Source organism: Cucumis sativus, chromosome 6 (genome assembly GCF_000004075.3).
Source record: "Cucumis sativus cultivar 9930 chromosome 6, Cucumber_9930_V3, whole genome shotgun sequence".
NCBI lineage: Eukaryota > Viridiplantae > Streptophyta > Magnoliopsida > Cucurbitales > Cucurbitaceae > Cucumis > Cucumis sativus.
In genome coordinates, this window is record NC_026660.2 from 6,790,197 (window position 1) to 6,812,490 (window position 22,294).

A 22,294-nucleotide genomic window follows, 5' to 3' on the forward strand; every position below is an offset into this window, starting at 1 on the left:
TTCTCTAGTGAGAAAGACCGAAATGGCTCAAGTGGCTCTCACACGGTAATGACTACTTGAGACTCCACCTCTAAAACTATGATATATTTGCCAAAATCGACCAAGAGATGAATTTTGACAAGTTAGGCAAAATGAAATTAAAAAAAAAAAGGAGAAATTACACCATCCTAAAGAAAAAAGAATGTGTAGGGTTCAAACTCAATTATGTTGTTTTTTGATTGTGTTAAAAAAAAAAGCAAGGAGAATTAGGGTTGAGAAGTGATGATGAGATAAGGATGAGTTTGAAACTAAGATTTTGGAAGAGAAAACTAAATTTGCCTATAACTATATATGATTATAAAGTAGAGCACGTGAAGCTACATATTGTTATAGTTTAGGTTTAATTTAATTCAAAACTCTTTACTGCTTCCATATCATTACTTTTATTTTGTTACTATTAGGCTGTCAACAAGGTCACGAGCAACAACTCATTTTTAATTTCTTCTTTTAAATATCAATTAATTCATATGGTGTAGCTTGGAGGGTTTGTGCATCCTATTTTTATAATGTTTGCCCATGCTTAAACTAACTTAAAACAAATGAATAGATAACAAGAGCACACTATAAAAGAAAATTCACATTTAGTAAGAGTATAAAATGTATTGTTAAAACCCAAAAAACACTATTAAAAATATTAGCAACCTTTAATTATGTATAGTTGATTTAAGCATTAGACCATCACCAAGAATGAGATATTGAACTTCTAACCTCGAAAGTTGATAGTATATACTCTCATGTGGTGTTGATTTTCGTGTATATTAATATCATTAGAGAATTTGTGTATAAAAAATAGATTGGTTAGATGGGTTGACACAAAAAATTAAAGAAAGAAAGTTCATTATAAATAGAATCATATGATTGTATAGAAAGGAGGGTTTATCATCATAAACTCCCCTCACATGAACTCAATTTCAATACAATGATATAGCTCTCTCATTGATCCTCCATGCATGAGAGCACTTATTTTTCCTTTAATTCCCCCATTATTATCAGTGCTTGATTTGGATGTGCAACTTCTCTGTAAAACAATCATACAACAATTCAAAATTAATCCAAGAAAATAATTAAAATTAAACTCTAAATAGAATAAAAAATGAGGTTTTAAAATTAAAATAGAGATGAATTTGGGTAGTACCAGCAACTTCTTTCTCTTCGCAATCTTCGTCACATTTAACTTCGCAGTAGCCTCGGCCGCTGAGCCTTGCAAGGCATATCCTCAAACAATTTTCATAGCAAGACACATATTTGGCCTCATATTTAGCCTCATATTTCTTAACCTCTTCGTTGGTGGCATTGCCAAATTGCAAAGAAGCCATCACTACAATGCACATAAAAAACACTGCAACAATCTTCTTGGCCATTATTATTTTTTATGTGGGTTTTTACTTGCCTTTGGTGACGCTTTTAAAAATCACTTTGGATTTAGCGTCTATCGAAGTGCTCCCTTTGGCAAGTGGATGAATGTTTGAGAAGATGAGAATGTTGCTTTATAGCCTTCTTGTAATCCTAAAAATAGATTCTTCACTAAGAAATTTAAGCCGATATAGAAGGTTAAACTAAGTTCAAACAAAAACTGTAAGCCATTCATTTATAACAAACACTCTATATATACTCATTATATTTTAAGAATGCCTCTAAATATATTTAGCATTGTATCGACTACATGTTGTTAAAAGGTATTTATGATTATTTGGTTAAACATAATACAACTAAAACTACATGCATATACAAATAAAAGTAATTAAAACTAGAATTTGCAAACATTTTTGTGGGAAAATCAATCTATTTTTCATTTGATAACAAATATATATACTTATATTTTAATAAAATTATTTTATATAGAAAAATCAAATAAAAAATTATTATGTTTATTTTATAGAAAAATATATCTACTTCACTTTAAATAGAGATTTTTTTATTTAAAAAATCATATTTTATTTAACTCTATTTCATGTTAAACAAAGGGGAATTTTTTTAAAAAAATCTCTAACTAATATCTATTTACATTAAATAAAAAATTATATAAAAAAACACATATTATCTCTTATAACTAATATTTACTTCGGGTTAAATAGTCTAAATATTTTTTTAAAAAATCACATTTTATCTCTAATTAATATCTATCAAATAAATGAATTTTTTAAATTTTTGTAAGCCGACAAAAGTAGTAATACATTTTCACAAATAATAAATTTTATTATATTTAAAAAAAATTAGTTCATTTAGTTTATATTATTTAATTAAAAACAAAATTTTAAAGAAAATATAATCTACTCTTAAATAAAAGGATTTTCTTAAAAAGTTGGGCTTGTTTTCTGCTTTTTATTTACTTATTATTCTTTTACTTTTTTAAAGGTAAATAAGATAAGAGGATTTGAACAAGTATAACATTTAAATTTTTATTAACTCATAATTTTTTTCATTAAAAAGATTAAATATATAGATATATGAAATAATTTCTTTTTATTATAAAAATTAAAATCATTTGTAATCCCTTCTATCTATTTTTATTTTAAATATTAGTTTTTATTTTTAATGTTTTTATTAGGAGAAAATAATGGTAAACATCGAACTTTATTTATTTTTTTTGGTATAGCATTTTTTGGGAGAGAATATTAAAAGATAATGTGAGGTAGTTGAGATATTTTAGTGTATTTATTGATCTTTCTGACTTGGTATACTTTTTATAAAAAAATATCTATCATATATTTATGTATATCGTCTTTCAATCAACTTCAATATTTTCTTTTGATAATTTTATAAAAAAAATATTTTTAATTAAGAGCCAACTGTAACATAATTATTTTTAATTTTTCTACTTTAGGTATTCTTTTTCCATGGCTTATTTAGAAAGAAAAAAAACTCTATTGTTTATAAATTAAATTGATATATACTATTAATCCTTTGTAAATTAAGGTAAGAAAAAATAAGACACAAGATGTATTATTTAGTACGTCGTAGTGCACCAAGTGTGACGCTTTCGATTGTTGTAAGTGTGGTTTAATTTGTAAGCTTTTTTTCGAGAGAAAAATGAGAGAATGTTATTTAAAAAAAATGAGAGAAATCATTGTTAATATTGTAAATTAACCTTTTTATATCTTTCTATTCTTTCATTGAGAACCCTATATCACGGCCATGACGTATAGTTCGGACTAAGTGAACATAAATCGAGTATTATCTCTCTTTCTTCTTCGACTTTACTTTTGTTATTGTTCTTGTTGCTTGTCCGTGTAAGTTACTTTATCTACATTTGAATTCCAAAATGTTTATAATTTTGTAACATTTTGAGAATAAAAGAAGATGCGAATGGTGGGAGGAGTTATACTCAACGATCATATATAATAATGTTTGTGGCATTTATCGAACTATTTTTTTGTTTCTAAATAAAAATTATTAAGAAGCACAAAAATTATTCCTTGAAAGAAAAAGAAAAACATGAAAATGGTGGATTCACCTATATTAATGACCAAAAAATTGAATGTTAAAATTACATATTATTAACTTCCTCTCATGAACTAATTTGATCCTTCTCAAGAGCCTCCTCTTTCCTTTGTTTTTCATTCCTCAATTCACTTCAACGTGCAACTTATCTGCAAAACAAATACAATAATTTCAATTTAATTATACTAAACAAAATTTGAGTTTATAAACATGTTCAAACGATTCTCTACCTTGAGTTCGTGTGAAAATATTGAAAAAGTAATTTCTTAGTAAGAAAAGACAGAGAAGGAAAAGAGATCGAGAAAGAATACCAGCAACTTCTTTTTCATCGCAATCTTCATCGCATTTAACTTCGCAATAACTTTGACCATTTTTACCATTTGTAAGACATTCTTTCTCACAACTTTCATAGCATGATTTGTACCTAGCATCAAATTTGGACTCGTATTTGTCCTCCTTCTCTTCTCCATTGACAATGGAAAACTCCAAAACAGCCATTATTACAATGCATATCAACAACACTCCCATCATCTTCTTCGCCATAATTTTCTTTTCTTGCTTTGGATTGTGCCTTTTTACAAGTGCTTTGTTCAATGAGGATGAACAATATCTCTTTTTATAGTATTGTATCATGGGGCTAAATTTAGAAACAAATGAAAAATAAAATAGATTTTCTCTTTCATTACAAACTTTAGATCCATATTAATAGAACAAACAATGGTTGGCCACTCATGTGTGCTAACAACAAATTAATATTGCACGTGGTGAACAATACTAAAAACTATACACCACTAAAAATAAGTTTTCCTCCCACTAACTCGAGTTCGAAGATTGTTCACTCGTTACTCTTTTCTTTTCCATATAGGATAACTGGGATTTCCTATGCTAACTTTAGAACTTGAACAATGGTCTGCACCATCAGCTTATCGATCGTATAGAAACTTGATTTATGGTTGGAGCTTAAACAAATTGTTTATTAAAGAATTGATTGGATTTAACGATACATACGTGATTACAAAAGTAAAACGAATATTTGATCCAACTATAAACATGAACAACTCGTGCAAGATCGATCAACATATAGTGATCGTTTATATATGTTAAACAAATTGTCCTATAGAATGTAATAGTGAATTTATGAGTCAATGATGTGGTTGGTTTACCTCGAGATTCATTCATTAAAGAGTTTAAGATATTAATATTGAATTATTGAATTTATAAATTATAGATTCATAAGGTTCTTCTCACAATAGATTATTAAAGACTAATATTGAAAGAAAGTTTTGAAATGTTAAAATTAATTCATGAGATATATATTTATAGTTAAATTTGTATACAATTTTAAAATTATTTATTTAACTAAATAAGATAAATTTAATTAAATAAATTAGTCTTTTAAAAAAAATTAACAAACTATTTACATTAATTATTAAAGAAAAAATTTATTACATTTAATTTTTAGGAAGTGTAAATATTTTGTCAAATGTTCTATTTTTTATTACTTCCTTTAAATTAAATAATAAAGTATATGAGAATTATTATAAATATAGCAAAAAGAAAATGAAACTATTTACAAAATACAACAAAAATTTTTTTTAATGAGTATAAAGAAGTTTATAAATTTTACTATATTTTGCAAATAGTTTTAATATTTTGATATTTTTTAAAATATCCAAAAGAAAATATAAAATATTTAACTTGATTTAGTTAATTAATTAATTAAATTAAGACTATTATAAATGAAAAAATATAAAAAAGTATTTATAAAATATAACAAAATTTCATAAATTTATAAGTATCTATCATTGAAATATAATTTTTTATTATATTTTATAAATATTTTGGTTCCATATTTGAGGATTAAAATCTTATTTGTAACATTAAACTAAAAAGCGAATTCGAGATCTTCCCACCATCCAACATGACACTTTATCGATATCTTCATCAAAAAAATTTGCAAAATTAACCTACAATATTGTTGATAAAAATCAACATATGATAGAAGTACGACCATGATGCCAATTGTATCTATAAACTATAAACCATAAAATATTGACATTAAAAAGCTTCATGTAACACAATTTTTCTTTAAGTGAAAATGAGATGTCAATTTTGTGTGTATTTGATTATTTGATCAAAAAATCAATTGATTGATTGACTGTTAATTAAGAAGGAAATAAAGGTTTAAAGTATGATTAACTCTATAATAGCAATTTCTTAGTACGTTGTTTGGTGCACATAGTTTAGTTATAATAAGAGTGTGTGTGGTTAATTGTAATTTGTAAGGTTAAAATAATCGATAATGGAGTTGAATAGCGAAGATTTTAGTTTTTATAGTTTGAGGTACAAATTAGAAAGCTTACAAAGGGTGTTAACTATTTTAGTCCGTGTTCATTGAGTTGTTAATGTTTAACGCATGCATTTTTCTTAAGTATTGAATTTAGGGTTTTATAATTAAAGTTTTTTTTTTTTTTTTTGGTATTATACAAAGTATATGTGTGTACCTTAAGTATTTGTATATCTTAAATATTACATTGTAAATATAAATAATAAAAAGATTTGGTTGCTTAAGGTGGTCACTAGTCACCCGTGTCGATCGTGAAACGTGGTCATCAAAGTCCATCAAGCACATTAGGTCTCATAGGAGTTAGTTTTTAGAGATAGTAGTCGTCAAAGTCTCAGTTATGAACTACGGTTTGTTGTTGAAGGTACCCTCTCAAATTAAAGTTAGTCATTGAAGACGGTCATCCAGAAACGATTGTCAATAGAGTTAAATACAAGTTTTTTCTTTCATCATTAACTTCTTAAAGTTCTTTTGTTGGTATTCTTTAAATAACTTTAGCAAAAACTATATATTCTAAGTTTTAAATAGTCATCTCTAGTTAATAACCCAATTAATTAGAGATGTTGACAATTAGTTTAGAAAATCGTTACCATGTGGATTCACATATCAATAAGTACACCAAAGACCAAAAAACTTTATAATCCCAATATTGGAATCACATTACAAGTTTAATTTCGATATAATATTAATTACTACTTGATCCTTCACAAGAGCTCTTCTTTCCTTTTTGTCCATATTATTCAATGCTAATGGATATGCAACTTATCTGCAAAACAAATACAACAATTAAAATTAAATATAGTGAATAAATTTTATTTACAAATCTACAAGAATAAAGAAAAAATGTATATAAAAGATATTGTAAATTTTGTTAATATATCGTCGATTAATTTTCTTAAAACGATAGAATGGAAATATAATGTTAGTACATTCTAAACTTACATCATAATTTAAATTTAACATGTTAGAAGTAAAAGAAAGATAAGAGAGGATGAGATGAGTACCGGCAGCTTCTTTTGCACCACAATCTTCGTCGCATTTAACTTCACAATAACTGTGGCCACTTCCACGTTCAATGCATTCTTTCTCACAAGTTACAAAGCAGGCCTTGTACTTGGCATCAAATTTGGCTTCGTAACTGGCCACTTCATACTCCTTATTGGCAGTGGCAAATTGCAAACTGGTTACCACCACAATGCACATCAAAAACACTGCCATCATTTTCTTGGCCATTTTTTTTTTTTGTTGTTTCTTGGCTTTGGTGATTCTTTTAGGTCTTGCTGTGGATGAAGTTCTTGGGCAGATGAGAAGCCTTTTTATAGTAAGGGTTTACCTAAGAATGGAATGTCTATTTTTGTTAGAAATTAGTTATAAAGGGCCATAAAATATATGGTGTGTGTGTGTAATAATACATAATAGGAATGTTAATTGTAGGCCATGCTTTCATAATGAACATAAGGAACATTTGAAATTTGATCAGGCGGAAATCATGATGAAGGACTCTCTAATTATGATCACAAGTCTAATTAAATATAGGGAAGAGAGAAAAAGAGAGATTGATTTCATTGCATAACACATCATCTAGTTTTGTCAAATTGCTTACTTTTTTTCTTTAATTATATATGTATGTTATTTTTGTTATTTAATAAGTGATACATGTTGTAATGGAATAAAAATAATGGTTCATAAGATAATAAACAAACATAAGTGTACTTGAAGGAGAAATGTTTGGTATTGGAATTTGTGTGGTGTGCATGCTAGCCATCAAAAGATAAATGAATTTGAGACTTTGTTTAAAGATTATAGATTTGAAGTCCAAATATAACATCAGAATTTGAATCCAATTTGAAGTTGAAAGCCTCAAGAAGTATCTATGTCCAAACCAATATTTAAATAGACATGTTTAGGTTGGTTAGTAGAAAAAAGAATAGAGTATTTAATCCTATATCTAAGTAGTCTTTTGTTTCATCAAAAGACCTTCATACTATTTTGTAGAGGACAATTGTCCTTGCGAGCTCTGTGGAGAACGAGGACACTGCGGCTGCCGTAGACTTGGAATTCCGTGCACGGAAAGGTGAAGAGGGTGCACGAGAGGTTACTGTGAAAACCGTTTTGGGTATATGTAATCATGGTAAATGTAGGATGGGTAATGCATAGTTGGGGGTGTTAGAGCACCGAATCAAGTTCAGTTCATAATTACTATGAGTCAACCAAATGCATTCTTTCATTTTGCAAGTCAATCGAAGAGAATATGGCTCTTTAAGGAAGTTAATTCTACCAATGGAATAATTACTGCCCCTCTTGGACTGTATGGTCGACTTGTCTCTTTCATTTGTGATGTCTCTACACTGCCTAATATGTAATTGAATTTACATATAATTCAATATTATATGTCTTCTTTTTTGTATAAAAATAATGACATATAATTCAAAAACTATTATATATCACTTTTTTCCCCCACACAGTACTACATCCAATTTTTTCATTCCTTATTTGATATAATTTCCTCCTTTCTCATTTTCTTCCAAATTAAGAAAATGGACATACTACTAACTTAACTATTTGAGCCACCAATGGTGATGATCAACTTGGTATATTTTGATAGATATCAATTAAAGATCATGAGGACCAACTTGGTGGAATGATTAGATCATATATACCATGGTCATTTTTTTAGAAGGTTTTTTTTAAATACAATTCGTGGATTAAATTTAAACTCGGACTCTTCCAAAGTTAAAGATACAAATGTTAATTAAATTAAGTTAATATGGCATGGTTTTATTTCTAACATGGAAGAGGATTCAGTTGAGACTTGTAATTTTAATAATTAATTTCCAAACAATAACTCATCACAATTTAATTTTATATTTTAATAACCAATATTAGACTATAATTTTAGAAAACCTTGTTTAATTTAAAGTACAATATATATTTGGAAATTTTGCCCAAATAAAGGAAACCCATACTCAAAGCAAAATAAATAGAAAATCATTTTGTTCATTGGAGTGGAAACAGACAGAAAACAACTTTAAATCCTTTTCTTTTTTCTTCTTTCTTTTTTGGTTAACCAAAAGCCATAACAAAACCCTAAACTCCGAGAGAATGATATATATATATATATATATATATATATATATATATATATACTTTTATTCCTTGACAAAACCAAAGTATATAATATGATATTCAATTTGTTTTTTTCTCATTAATTAATTTATACAATTTTTTTCTTCCTTTATTGCTCTCTTTTTCCAATATTCTATATCATAAATACGTTATTAAATCATTGCTTCATCACTCTTAGTTCCCTCACTAGCTATTATAGTTTCATTCCTTTTAGCAAATGAGAAGCTCAATCTCCATTCTCTCATGCACCTGCTCTCCTCCCTTCTATCAACTCTCCGCCATGCTCCACCTCCAGACGGAAAATTGCCACTGTGTGAAGGCAATGCACTCTGTCATCTGCCACCGCAATAACACCATGACGAAGAACAACAATGTGGGTCATAAATGGACTGAGTACCAAGGCATTCATAATCGTGATGGTTTGCTAGATCCACTTGACCACCATCTTCAAACCGAAATCCTCCGTTACGGTCGGTTCGTTGAAGCCGCATACGACTCCTTTCAATACAACCCCATTTCACCATTTTATGCAACATGCCGCCACTCGAAATCATCGTTACTAAATAGAACTGGGCTGAGTAAATGAACTCAATGTATCTTTTTCAAAAGAAGAAAACCACATTTTTCAATCAAAGCAGAGAACTTAGCAGGAATTATGGGTGACAATTCTACTTAAACACTTTCACCCTTCTCAAATATAGTATCAAAATCATCTGCAAAGTAAACCTCTGGAGTCTCCTCAACAACAAAAGTATCTTGACAACTCCAAACTGGGTTTTCCATTTGTGTTTGATTCATGTTGTTGTTGTTGTTTATTTTATTTTTTTAAAAAAATAGTGTTGCAACAATGTTGGTAAAATGGTGATGTCAAGTCATTCCTTGAAAGTTGAGGGAGTTAAGAAGCTAAGAAAAATTCTTTAAATAAATAAATACATATATTTTGAATGGGTACTTTACACTTCTTAAATTCATTTTTTTGATCCGGACTGCTCTTTCAGGTACTTGGTCCTTGGGGATTGGGATGGGAAATCTGGATGGATGGGATGGAGATTACACAATTCACTTACTACCTGGTCATTTGTTTCTGATAAGTATTATCGGTGTTGTTTGACAATTTAAGTGAAGAATTCCACAAATGCAGCTATGTGTGAACATGATACGCAATGCAAATGTGGAAGAAACTAGTGTAGCAAAATTCACTTCAAGTTGAAAACTTTTTTCCTTTGGTGGAAGTGGCTATCATATGATTGGATATTGTTTCTTCCTGTTTTAGGGAAATTTACTGTTTTTATGTTTTGAAATTCGTTGCATAGATTCAGTTATACATCTTACTTACTTTGTTGATCTCTCTCTATTTTCAGGCTGGAAGTCAAAAAATATTGCCTGTATCTGTTGAAATCACGCCTTATGGTCTTGAACGTATTCTCATGTTACTGCAGGTGATACAGTGTCTTTGCTGGCCTTGTAAAAATATTTTGAGTTTAATAAAACAGGATAACTACGGATGTACAAGAGTTTAATTATCATTATTCTTGTGTGAGTGGGAATTTGAAGTCCTCTTTGAAGAAAGCTGTTTGTCATAAAAGAACAAAATTTAAATTGCTTAATTTTTACATTTTAGTGGAAAAGAAGATGAACAGTATGTAAATTAAAAAATTTCCCTTTTACATTCTCCTATTATCAGCATATTCTCATTTCTAAACTTTCAAAAGCCTCGCTCCTTTTATAGTGTGTCTTGATTCTTTATTCTTTGTCGTTGGTAAGGCCTAACACTTCTTAGTTCTACATGAAAAGATTTTATTTTTCACTGTTGTTGCCCGATTCTGTATTATTGTTATTTTGAATCTAGCTTCATTCTTTAAACAATGGGCATTTTCTTAAAAAGTCTCTTTCTTTTTTTCCTTAATATGTATATTTTTGGCAAGAAATGAAATTGAATTTGTTTGGAGAAGTGATTGTGAAAATGAGATATTTTTCTTCCCCATGACATGAAGGAGATATTTTTGGAGGAGTTATGTTTGGAAGAACGAAAGGTTGAAAGATTTTTATTTTTATTGAGATGTCCAACTACCGATTCTTATTTTTTGTTTAGCTCTTGGTTAACCCTTTTGTAGAGCTACTGTCTTTTTTTATCTATTAACAAAGAGATCCGTTTTCCTTTCAAAGAAAAAAAAGTACTGAATAAAAATAATTTTGATTTGTGGAAGTGACTGTGATCTTTATTCATATGCGATCAAGGTTTCTTTATTCTAGTTTATCTGTTTATCTTTCACACAGGATTAATAAATATATAGTAAATATAATGTGACCTTCACTTAAACTTTAAGGTTTAGTGATGAGTATTAGGAGTAAGAGGTTCAGTGATTTTTATTGTACGTCTTTCCCTCTATTTCAGGAAGGAAATGAGTGCATATTATTTAGAACATGGCAACGTTCACCAGGTTCAGACACATTTCTAACATCTTTGTGGAAGAAGCTCATTTGTTTCTTCCTTTAGGATTACCAATCCCTGCGTATGTTTCTTCCTTTAATTGTATATGGATGCCCAACTCTTTTTTAAAAAAATTGATTAAAAATATTATTGTTTGTGTAATTATTTTTTGACTAGCAAATGGCATAAGACATAATAGGTATGATCAGGTTTTGAAGGCATCTCATGCTTTCAACATATTGGACTCAAGAGGCTTCATTGGAGTAACCGAGCGTGCTCGTTATTTTGGTCGAATGCGAAGGTTAGAGCAATAGCTTTAATTTTTCTCTTTCTTCATTTTCTTTCTTCTTAAGATAGAGACTTGATGCGAAGTTTTTTGTTTTTCTTTTTCCCCAGCATTTGTTCTTATTGGTTGATTTTAGTTTAGATTTCTTTATGTGCTGAAATTAATTTCATTCCATCAGTTTAGCTCGTCAGTGTGCGCAACTGTGGCTGATAACCCGAGAATCCCTAGGTCATCCACTTGGTGTTGCTTCTGATCCTGTTGATCTTGTTATGTCCTAAAGAACTTCTGGATGCAGCGATCAAAAAGGTTAATATATATATGTTGATGATTTAGTTCGTTATCACTATTGCTAATAATACCACTTCAGAGACACAACAGCCAACAGCCAACGTATGTAGGAGGTTTGTCTGTGCATGGTAGGATTAGATGTGTTTGATTTTGAAAAATTCTTTTAATTGTTGTATCTGTTGTTTAAGGGGCTTCTTTCATTTGAACATTGCCATATCTTTTCATTTATTAATGAAAACTTTGTATTTTATTAAAAAAATAAATCTAAGTCTATGTATTTCTGTCATTTACCTTTTTTCTTAAGCTGTAGCTTTAGTATTAAAAGATATTAAAGTTTACTAAACTGAAAAAATATGAACAAAAAATATGCGGAAATAGGATGGAGTTGGGAAGAGGGCTTCCACCGCATATTGTTGGTGAAATCTTGTGTAGGGTTGTCATCTCCAATTTGCCCAACTTGAGGCTTCTCTCTAAAGCTTGGAATCATTTTATCTTACATAACGCTCATCATTTCTTTTTTACAAACGCAAATGATGCATTTCTTCTCTCCACATGTGATCGAACTCCCAATAACAAAGATCTTTATCCTAAGATGCATTGTATCCGTTTTGATACTACCAAACATTTGGGTTTGGATTTGGAATCGGAATGGACTAAATCACCCTCCTTAACCCTTGATGGTGATTGGTTATTTATCTATATGAATGATAATTCCTGCAATGGTCTTGTCTTTATTTGTAAATGTGCTTTTCGTTCTCGTTGCGATGGCATATTCAATCCTTTGACTAATGAGTTCCTCCAAGTTCCTCGAGGTGAGTTTGACGGTGATAATTACTACTTTGGATTAGGTTTTAGCCCTACAACAAAACAATACAAATTGTTTCGAGTTACTGACTCATTCTTTATTGATGGTAACTTTGACAATAACTCATCGATAATGGATGTTTTACACTTTAGTAGAAGGAGTGAAACTAATCACAACTATAACCAATGGAGGCAACTCCACTCTATCCCTCCTATCATATGCAGTCATGGTGCTTATTTGAATGGTATCATCTATTAGATTGGAATAACAGAATTAGATAAACAAGATGAGTATCACGTATATGCTCTCGATGTTGAAACTGAACAGATTAAATTGAGTGCTGTCTTGGATCTTGGTTGTCCTTGCTCCATCTCCAAATTATCGTTGCAGCAATTTAATGGCAGCATTTATGCATCTTTCCTCATCAATGTCATTCAAGTGTGGAAGATGGAAGAGAAAGATTTGTGGATTAAAGAATTTGTTATTGATGACATACCAAATAATTGGAGCTCCTTTACCCTTATCAAGGCCTTTGAGAATGGAGAGATATTGTGTATGGTTAATTTTGATTTTTTTTGTTGGTATAATTCTTTCACGGGGAGGAAGAAGATTGTGCCTAAGAATCAAAAGAAGGGTAGAAATGTGTGTCAAATAGAATATTTGAATTTTGGTTTGCTTCAAAATATTTTGACAGGAAAAGAGACAAAAGAGTGACAGATCGTAGATAGCAGCTACGTTTCAGTATCCATTGTTTATCCATTGAAGGTTGGTGAAGGGGAAAGGCAGTGATTGAGAATCCCATAAGCTTTGCAGAGATGTATAAGCAATGAAGCTGTTCTTGCAATGTTTAATCATAAAGGACACAGCAAACTCAATCCTTCTACTTAATTTATTGCTTTAGTTATAATTATGTCCCTAACATTTATGACCTTTTTAGTTCTCATTTTTGTTCTATCATATTGTGATCTTCAAACCTTTTCATTTTCATCTCTTTTGTGTATTTTTAATTTCTTTCATTAAAGTACATTTATTATTATAGTTTTTTTTTTGCTTTTTTCATAGAACGTCTCTCCACCCTTTCGTTTTGCTTCTTTCCTTTCTTTTCTTTTTTACTTCCCTTTCTTTCTTTCTTCGTTCCTTTTCTTTTTTTTACTTGAATTTTTAAAAAAAATCAACTTTTCTCCATGGAAATTCAGCAACATTTGTGTTCTTATTCAATAGAAAAAATATTGTTGTGTTCTTTATGAATAAACATTGCAAGAACAGCTTCATTTTTTCTTATAAGAATTGAGTTTGGTGATTAGATTTAATATCTTACAATTTGTTTTACTATCTCAATGTTGTGAGAGTAAAAAAAAAAGTTGTCCAACATAATCAGATAGCATGTTTAATATGTTCCTACATTTGAACCCCTTGCAAATTACACCATGTGTCATTTGAGTATATCGTTGAAACTGGATCTTGGTCTTTGCTCTGCTTCCTATGTATGCTTAAAGCAATTTAATGGCAGCATTTATGCATTTTTTTTCATCAACCTATCCACTTATAACTCCACCATACAGGTGTACTCAAAGATGCAAGAGAAAAATTTATGGATTAGAGAATTTGTTATTGATGACATACCAAATGATTGGGGGCTCCTTTACCCTTATCAAAGCCTATGAGAATGGAGAGGTTTCAATGCCAAAAGAAAGCTTTCAGTAACATATGGCAATAAGCAATATCATATTTGTTATCAGCAGATAGAAAGACGATGAAATGCCAAAAGAAAGCTCCTGTCAATGGCATCTTGGAATGCTTCGTCATTTGTAACTTCATGACCCACATCAAGAATATCCTCAATCGGAGTTTCTACAAAGACATCCAAATTGTAAGTATATTGGTTATCCTTGATAACTAGATAAAGGAAATGTAGAGAGAGATTTAGACAAACTCAATACCTGATACATTCTCAGACTCTAAAGTTAAATCCAGCGCAGCCTGATATCTATCTACACATCTCCTGGGATTAAAGTTACTTCCTAGTTTAGTTTTTAAACGAATGGACAAATGCCACGGCTATAGCCCATTGAATAGAATAATACCTAAAACAGATTCAGTAAGCTTTCCCTTCATATGTGAATTCTAAACAACCCCGATTTTCCCCTTCCATATGTCACCAAGGGTACTCTGCATGAAACAAATGATGTCATGATCAGGATATTAATTAAAATTTCCAGTATATTTAGGGAAGAAATGCATGGAACCGCAAATCCAAAGGTAGATGAAGAAAAAAGAAACGGTATGAATTGTTAAAGAAGTAGGAAGGGCAAGGAATAAAAAGGCGTACTTTATTATTTCATGTGGTTGAGGTGTCTGAATTGTTAACAGAAAGAAGATATAGCATTCTTTTTATGAGTGTGTAATTTGGCAATGACATGTCGTACTGCTGACTACTGCTATGATATATTTGCATCAAATAGGACATTTTAACCATGAATTCAATATGATTGTTAAAGCATAGTCCAGTACCATGAATGGTGGAACTGTTGTTGCTTGTCCACTTTGACTGGTTTAATAGTATCTTCCAGTATTTTACATGTTGTAGAACATGACCAGAGATTTGCTTGTATATTAGTGAAGAATTGAAATTTTTTACTCGGAGGGATAAGTTTTCTTTTCAACAATTTTTGAGCTATGAGGGCTAGGTTGTTTTTTGTAGAGGTACTTGTCTCTTGGAAATCTAATGGATGCTAATGTCCTATTTGATGAGTTAGTAGAAGAACGTGAAGAACTTGAGCTTCCATGATTCAGAACTGATTGAGTTTATCATCTATCTTTTGCTAATGTAAGTAAGGTCCATTTGCTTTGTCTCAAATAAACAAGGCAGCAATATATATACTCAGCAGATATAGTGTGTGTGAAGCGTGAAGGATGATGGCAATAAAACAGTTTAGTGAGCAAAGATTAGCTTTGAAATGCTTAAAGAACCATCAAGTTGTGCATGATGTAAGAAGGAATCTTAGAATCCTCGTAAATATATACTATATATACTTTTAGTTTAGTCAGTCTCTAATGTCACTTTTGGGAGTGTTCTTAGATAGTTAAAGTCATATTTACTATGGTTAAAATCACTATGAAAATGTTTTAATAATTTAAAACTAATTTTAGTTTTTCACTTAAAGTATGAAAATAAACCACTTATTTCAAAAACTCTACATTGTTTGTCCAATAAAACTATCTAACACATATAAAGTTCCTAAAATTTAATTTTCTTATTAAACATAAAATTTAATTTATAATTCATTAGACACAGACGAAAATTCAAGTATTGAACACAAAAAGTCAATAACTTTTAGTAAAGAAACATGCTATGCGCTTTTTAAACACCAATAATATATTAGACACAAAATCATAAGTTTATACTGACTTTATAAGTTCATGGTTTAAAAAGTAAACACAAACTTGAAGGTTGAAAGATTTAAAATATTGTAGTTGGATCTCGTTTTTCACAATTGTAGAGTGGATTCTGAAAGTAATTAGGGAAGAAATGCTTGAAACTAAAATGCTTGAAACTGTGAATCCAAAGGTAGATGAAGAAAAAAGAAGGCTAGAGGAATTGTTAAAGGAAGCATGAAGAGCAAGGAATAAAAAGACAAAGTCATTGCAAATTTTGCTTGGCTCTAATTCCCCAAGGATGAAGAAAGAAGTAGCAAAGAGATGGACTGATGCCTTAGTTTTGAACTTTGAAAACATCATGTGATTTATTCTATAATTTTTACCACATTTATTTTCAAATTTCATACTATAGTTAAACATTCTCTAGTGTGTGACATTTTTTTCAATCGTTGAATAGATCGTCAAAGTTAGATTATCAATGTAACTAACAATTTTTAAAACGGTCACGAGTAATTTGTAATATATATCTTGTATGGTATTGGTTATTGTTGAAGTTCGACTACAAACTTTGGTTAACGTCACTTTTGATGATCAACTTCAACAGCCATCTTTGTGCAAGCACTTTTAGGCTCCAACAATCACCTCCAATGACAAATTTTAGGGACCAACGCCAATAATACCTTCATGTGATCAACTAATTTGGTCTCTGACAATCACCTCCAACTACAAACTTTGGTGATTTTTTTTTTATATCGATGATCAACCTTAATGACCACCTCTAGCTACGTGGCCAACTCCAAGCTCTAAAAATAACCACCTCCAATAACAAACTCCAATATATACCGCCTTTAATGCGACCAACTTTCGTGTTCAAGCTTCCACAACCATAATGATTATAAACTCTACGTGAAAATTATCTTCAATAATAAACTTCGACAACCAACTCTAACGGTTATAAGGCATACCGATGATGGTTACAAAGTATATATTGTAGAGTTGTTTGAACAATATTTTTCGGATGTTAATAATATTAACCGAGTGTTAAGAATATAAAATATTTAGAAAATTAACAAAAATATCTGGGAATAGTTTTTAATATAATATGTTATTATTAAATTAAAATGATAAGAAAATGAAAATTAGAGTTATCTCTTAATTGCTATATTTGCAAAGTTTAAAAAGAAAGACTATATTTGCAAATTTATTAATGACTTTTTCTTACTCTACCCTTACTCGCGAGAACGATGGTCGATGAGCATCAAAATCGGGTCGGTCCGGTTTAATTTGTATCTATAAAAACCTTGCAATAGGCTTTAGTCCGGTTCGTTAGAGAATTGGAAATCTTTTCACTCAAATAACTTTGGACTTTGAAGAATCAAGCCACGAACACGAACGGTCAGCGAATCAGAAGAAAGTTTCGAGAAAATGCCGGTCATGGAGAAGCTGAAGATGTTCGTAGTTCAAGAGCCCGTGGTGGCTGCATCTTGTTTAATCGGAGGAATTGGTACTTAACTCTTTTCTGTTTAGAAGCCCTAATTATTGTTCAATTTTCCACTTCTTATGATCCATGACATGAAGCCATATGCTTTGTTTCAATTGTCCCTCAGATCCATCTATTCGGAAGAGCATATTTTAAGGTTTTACTTTTTGTGGGTATTCTATATGGTTTAAGATGCGATGAAACAAGGACGATTGAAATCTCCTTATTTGAGTAAATGGATTTTCGTATTTGAATATTTTTCGTCGGATTTAGCTTTGCCAGTAAATATTTTGTTTCGGTTTTTTTCTAGTTATCGTAAATAGTTAAGATGTTGGGATTATTGGCTTTAATACTTATTATTGTTCGAGATAGGAATTTTGGAATTATGAGCAAGTTACCAATTGAAAGTAGCTGCTAGCCTAAGGGATATCTACCTTTTTTTATGAGCTTTTTTAAGCTTCTATTCAAGCTGTGGCAATGAATCAGTGAACTTTATCAATGTGTTTCAGTTTCAATATTAGCTGGTGAGATTCCCATAGGACCTTGGTTTTTCAGACCTCTCTATTTTGAACCAAATATATGCTAAGCAAGGTTGCAAATTTATCGAGGTTTCTAGTAGTTCGATTGTTAAAATTCTGAGAGGGAAGAAAGGAACATTTTTCTGAGTAAAGGGTCGTAGTAATGTTAACCCTTCCTACATCTAGAACAGTGTGTTACGGGGGGGGGGGGGAGAACTTTCAAAAGGGGAGATTAACTCAAAATTGGAACGGAATGTTAGTTAACATGGCCTCTTGGCCATTGGATCTGTAGAGCTGCTAAAGCAAATATTTCTGTTGGACCTCCTAGCCAATTTTTGGAAAGCGTGAAGTGCAGTAATTTTTGAGGACTTAACCCAGAACCACAAAAAAGGTGAGAGCTTCCGCAAGGTAAAACTTACAATGTATGAAAAAGGTCCCTTAAGTATGAGACAGAGAAAAATAAGGATAAACTATTAAAGATGATCAATGGTTCGTGAACAAAGAATCTACAAAATCTTACAAATTTAATTCTAAGTTACGTTGTGGGAACCCTAAGAAGAGACATGTCTTCACTAAATAGGTCCTCAGTTCCATTTCTGCCATAACTTAGTCTTATGTGATCCCTAACCCTTTGACAAGACATAGGGCACACTTTGGGTGGGATGGATGAACAAAGGAGAGCTGCAGGCTTTTTCTTAAACTTCTTTCTCTATCTAATTTAACTGTAGTTTATGAAAAGAATGTTGCTTATCACTCAGCAATATTAGATGCTTCATCTGGCTTTAGCATTAAATGTGCAAGCACATGGCTTTTTTGAGCTTTTTAGAAATGAAAACAATGTTCCTAGTTTTAATGGAAAAACAGTTGCCAGTTGCCACATCCCAGCCTGTTAAATTATGATAGATTATGATATCGTTCCTAGCTATTTCAATTTGAAAATGAAGGGTTTATAAATTCATCCTTCACAAAGAAACTATGTTCTATGCCATTTGGAGATGTTTTGCAAGTTAAATTTGGGGAAATGTGTGGATTTAAGTTCCATCTAGAATATGATATCACTGAGAACTAGGCCCTGCAGTTATCTTGGAATGGCTAATGTATAGAATTTTTGTTTGATTGAATTGGAATAGCAAAAATGGACTTTATATTTTGGGGAATAATGCCAAATCAAATTTGAACAATGGATAGATACAGAAATTGGACCTAAATCAGTATATATACATGCTTTTCATTCAAGATATGTTACTCTGAGATAGTGCCTTCCACATACTGGGATGTTTTACATGAACGGGAATGCTGCTATGTTTGAAAGAAAGATATCAACAGGTTAGGGTGGGCTGGTTGAATTGAATGTTAACCATTCAATCTTCTCCATAAAACAAAACTTTTAGAGGGGTGGGGAGTTTTAGGAGGAGATCTAGTCGCTTCAGGTTTCATGCCTATCTTTTGGCTTGGTTATAAGGATTTTTGAACTTTTCCTTCAGGTCTTGTTTTTGTTAGATAACTTAGATTGGAGTCTGTTTTTGTGTTGTGCATTTTGTAGGGTTGTCTTTTTGTACACTTGTATTCTTTTATTTCTTCACAGTAAGATAACACATGGTTTTGCACTTGAACAAAAAAATATCTTTAACATACTATTTGCTTTGCCTTTCGTCTTGCTGCTTCCTTTCCTCGTGATTTCTGGTGTATTCCTTGTCTCCTGTGCTCTCAAGTCCCGACTTCAATAAATTGATTTTTAATAACCCCATAACTTCATGAGTGTTGAAATTAAATATCCCCTTATCCTTATTTGTTAAGGAATTTGTCTCTGCTTTGTTCAGACCACTCAAACAGAGCTATCCTCTAACATGCCTGATGGAACACAACACGCCATCACATCAGAAGCAACCACTTATTCCACAGTTTTTACAATGTTGTGTCTGTCGGCAGATTTTCTATTACCTTTTGACTCAGCAATCTTTTATTTCGTTCTATCTTTCAAATTCTTGCCACCAGATCCAACTTCAGCCAATAACCCCTATGCTCCCCAACATTTAGCAACCTACCAGAGTTTGGAGCTACTACTTGTAAAGTATACCAATTAGTCACAAGTTGCCAAATGAAGTACAATAGATAGAAAATTTATTGGACCCCAGCAACAAAAAATATTACATTAGAATTCTAATGCAATGTCACAGAAAATGTATAACAGTGAAAGTCCTTTTTTGAGGACTCTCGTTTCCACAAGGCAACTAATTCTCAAAGTTTTGCCAAACTTAAATCTTACTATTATTGCTCTGGTACCTCGTCTGAATCCAAAGTCTTCTTCAGCATGCCCCTATCTCGGTAGGTTCATGCTTCCTTGGTATGGTAGTATAGTTGGTCATTACCTTCTATCCCAACAACTTAGGTAATTACAAATATGCCCATGTTAACTGAATATCCTTAGTATCATTCTACTATTTCCCTACAGGTGTTGTACACATGGGAACAAAAACCACCATCCCAATTCAGAGTTGCCTTCACTTTAGTAGTTTATGTCAATATCATTTAATTCTCCATCATTCCAGCAACTTCATCCTCTTATCAGTTCTAGCAGTCGAAGATATTTTCTAATTTTTCACCTTCCTTGATCCCATTCTATTTGTTCTTGAAGCATTGCTGATTCGTTTAGCATTTTCATTTCCGAAGTGTAAAACATAATCAAATTTTTTACATCAGCCATCACCACTTGAACCACCAAACTTCCAATATTCGGAATTTAATTTTAATATTGGATGAAGCTGCATGCCTAGGATGAAACTCTATCTAGATCCAAAATTTCAAAGGTTTCTTAAAGGTAGTGCAGTATTTGGATTTTTTTGGGTTTTTTAGCATTTCATATTTCAAGTTCAGTCTGAAAAAACCAAAAACTGAACTGAAACTGAAAAAAGACTTATTTCTTCCCTACAGCTAGTGAACTCCCCCTTTCACCATCTTGGTGAAGTGAGAGAGTGAGACAAGCACCCCATTACCTCCTTCATTTGTCGTGATGAAAAAGACAGATGAGTTCAATTTTTACACGGATTAACTGTATATATATACATTATGCCTTGACAACCACGTAGAATATATATCTACTTTTTTGTTTCTAACCTGTTACAACCCTTGTAGGTCTTTTCCTTCCAGCCTTCGTAAGGCCAATTCTGGATTCCTATGCAGCATCTAAGCAAGCTCCTCAGCCTGTATTAAGTGATGTAAGTATCATATATTGACAAGTGCTAGAAATTCATGTTTTTCTGATTGTGTGGTTCTGATTGGATCATTTGAACTAAATGCACTCGTGAGTTCCTTTTCCTCGTTAGAATCCTCACTTTTCAGCCTCTGGCAAGTGAGATTTCTTGCCTAACCTAAAACATATGCCATTCATTATCTAACTTGGGAACAATCAATAAAACTTACCTTAAAAAATTGAAGTTTATTCTCATTTTAGTGCATCTCAAGTTTGGTGTCATTAATTATTCAATTTCTTACAATGTTCATTGTAAATTTTTGTATTGTCAACTTTGCAGGTGGTTGCAGGTATGACTGGAAAGAAATAAGGATGATCTGTATCAGTGACACAAGAAGATTGTTCTTAATGTATCACTGCTTCTCTTTTTTTAATCAATTTTCATTTTCTTCTGCCATAAAATAAGCATGTACAATGTTTTTGGAAATCAAGCTTCATAGCAATAGTTATTATCATACATTGCCTTTGTTTTATTCCCATCCATAAGACTGATTTTCAAGATATTTAGCTTTAATCAGTCCTTTTGAAGTCTGACCATTAATCCAGGTCTATAAACTCGTTTGGTTCTTTTAAGGTGGGATTCAACAATTAACCTTTGAGACGATATCCTCCAAGCTATAAAGTCATTTGGTTTGTATTGCTTCCGTCAATTTTCCTCTATAGATTTATGCTGTTGTAGGACTTCTTCAGAGACAGACCTGTTCATCCATATGGGAAAATGAGGAAAGTTTGAAGTAAAACTTGTTTTGTTTTTCTTTCAGGAAGTTACAAGGTTTACCTTTTTTAGTGATATTTCAATATTAAAAGCTTTTGCACTTCACACATTTTCTTTTTCATTATTTCAATAAGCTCACAAGTGATATCAAACATTTTCATTATCCTTGATATCGATGTTTTCATTATTTCAA

General features: G+C 31.1%; 4 protein-coding genes across 5 annotated transcripts; 2 read left to right on the forward strand and 2 right to left on the reverse strand.

Moving 5' to 3' along the window:
• Positions 1-1,016: 1,016 nt before the first annotated feature.
• On the reverse strand, positions 1,017-1,546 carry LOC101213913 (major pollen allergen Ole e 6). The gene is made up of 2 exons (XM_004140475.3): positions 1,175-1,546; positions 1,017-1,057 (listed from the first exon to the last, which is right to left on the reverse strand). The coding sequence occupies exons 1-2, from the start codon at positions 1,398-1,400 to the stop codon at positions 1,029-1,031; spliced, it is 255 nt and encodes an 84-aa protein (XP_004140523.2). The 5' UTR covers positions 1,401-1,546; the 3' UTR covers positions 1,017-1,028.
• A 4,776-nt stretch (positions 1,547-6,322) lies between these two features.
• LOC101213666 (major pollen allergen Ole e 6) lies at positions 6,323-7,099 on the reverse strand. Its single transcript, XM_004140474.3, has 2 exons — positions 6,829-7,099; positions 6,323-6,590 (listed from the first exon to the last, which is right to left on the reverse strand). The coding sequence occupies exons 1-2, from the start codon at positions 7,055-7,057 to the stop codon at positions 6,571-6,573; spliced, it is 249 nt and encodes an 82-aa protein (XP_004140522.1). The 5' UTR covers positions 7,058-7,099; the 3' UTR covers positions 6,323-6,570.
• Positions 7,100-9,866: 2,767 nt separating this feature from the next.
• LOC105435776 (glycine--tRNA ligase, chloroplastic/mitochondrial 2) lies at positions 9,867-12,182 on the forward strand. 2 transcript variants are annotated; one of them, XR_004217684.1, is made up of 4 exons: positions 9,867-10,389; positions 11,346-11,463; positions 11,581-11,682; positions 11,846-12,182. XR_004217684.1 is itself a non-coding variant. In XM_011658532.2 (3 exons), the coding sequence occupies exons 1-3, from the start codon at positions 11,375-11,377 to the stop codon at positions 11,943-11,945; spliced, it is 291 nt and encodes a 96-aa protein (XP_011656834.1). In that variant the 5' UTR covers positions 11,154-11,374; the 3' UTR covers positions 11,946-12,181. The 2 variants fall into 2 exon arrangements, 1 of the variants encoding a protein (XP_011656834.1); XM_011658532.2 differs by lacking the exon at positions 9,867-10,389 and having other exon boundaries at positions 11,154-11,463; positions 11,846-12,181.
• A 5,249-nt stretch (positions 12,183-17,431) lies between these two features.
• On the forward strand, positions 17,432-22,126 carry LOC101213029. The gene is made up of 3 exons (XM_004140472.3): positions 17,432-17,642; positions 21,269-21,351; positions 21,667-22,126. Exons 1-3 carry the CDS (start codon positions 17,564-17,566, stop codon positions 21,694-21,696), a joined length of 192 nt encoding a protein of 63 aa, XP_004140520.1. The 5' UTR covers positions 17,432-17,563; the 3' UTR covers positions 21,697-22,126.
• The last annotated feature ends 168 nt before the right edge of the window (positions 22,127-22,294 follow it).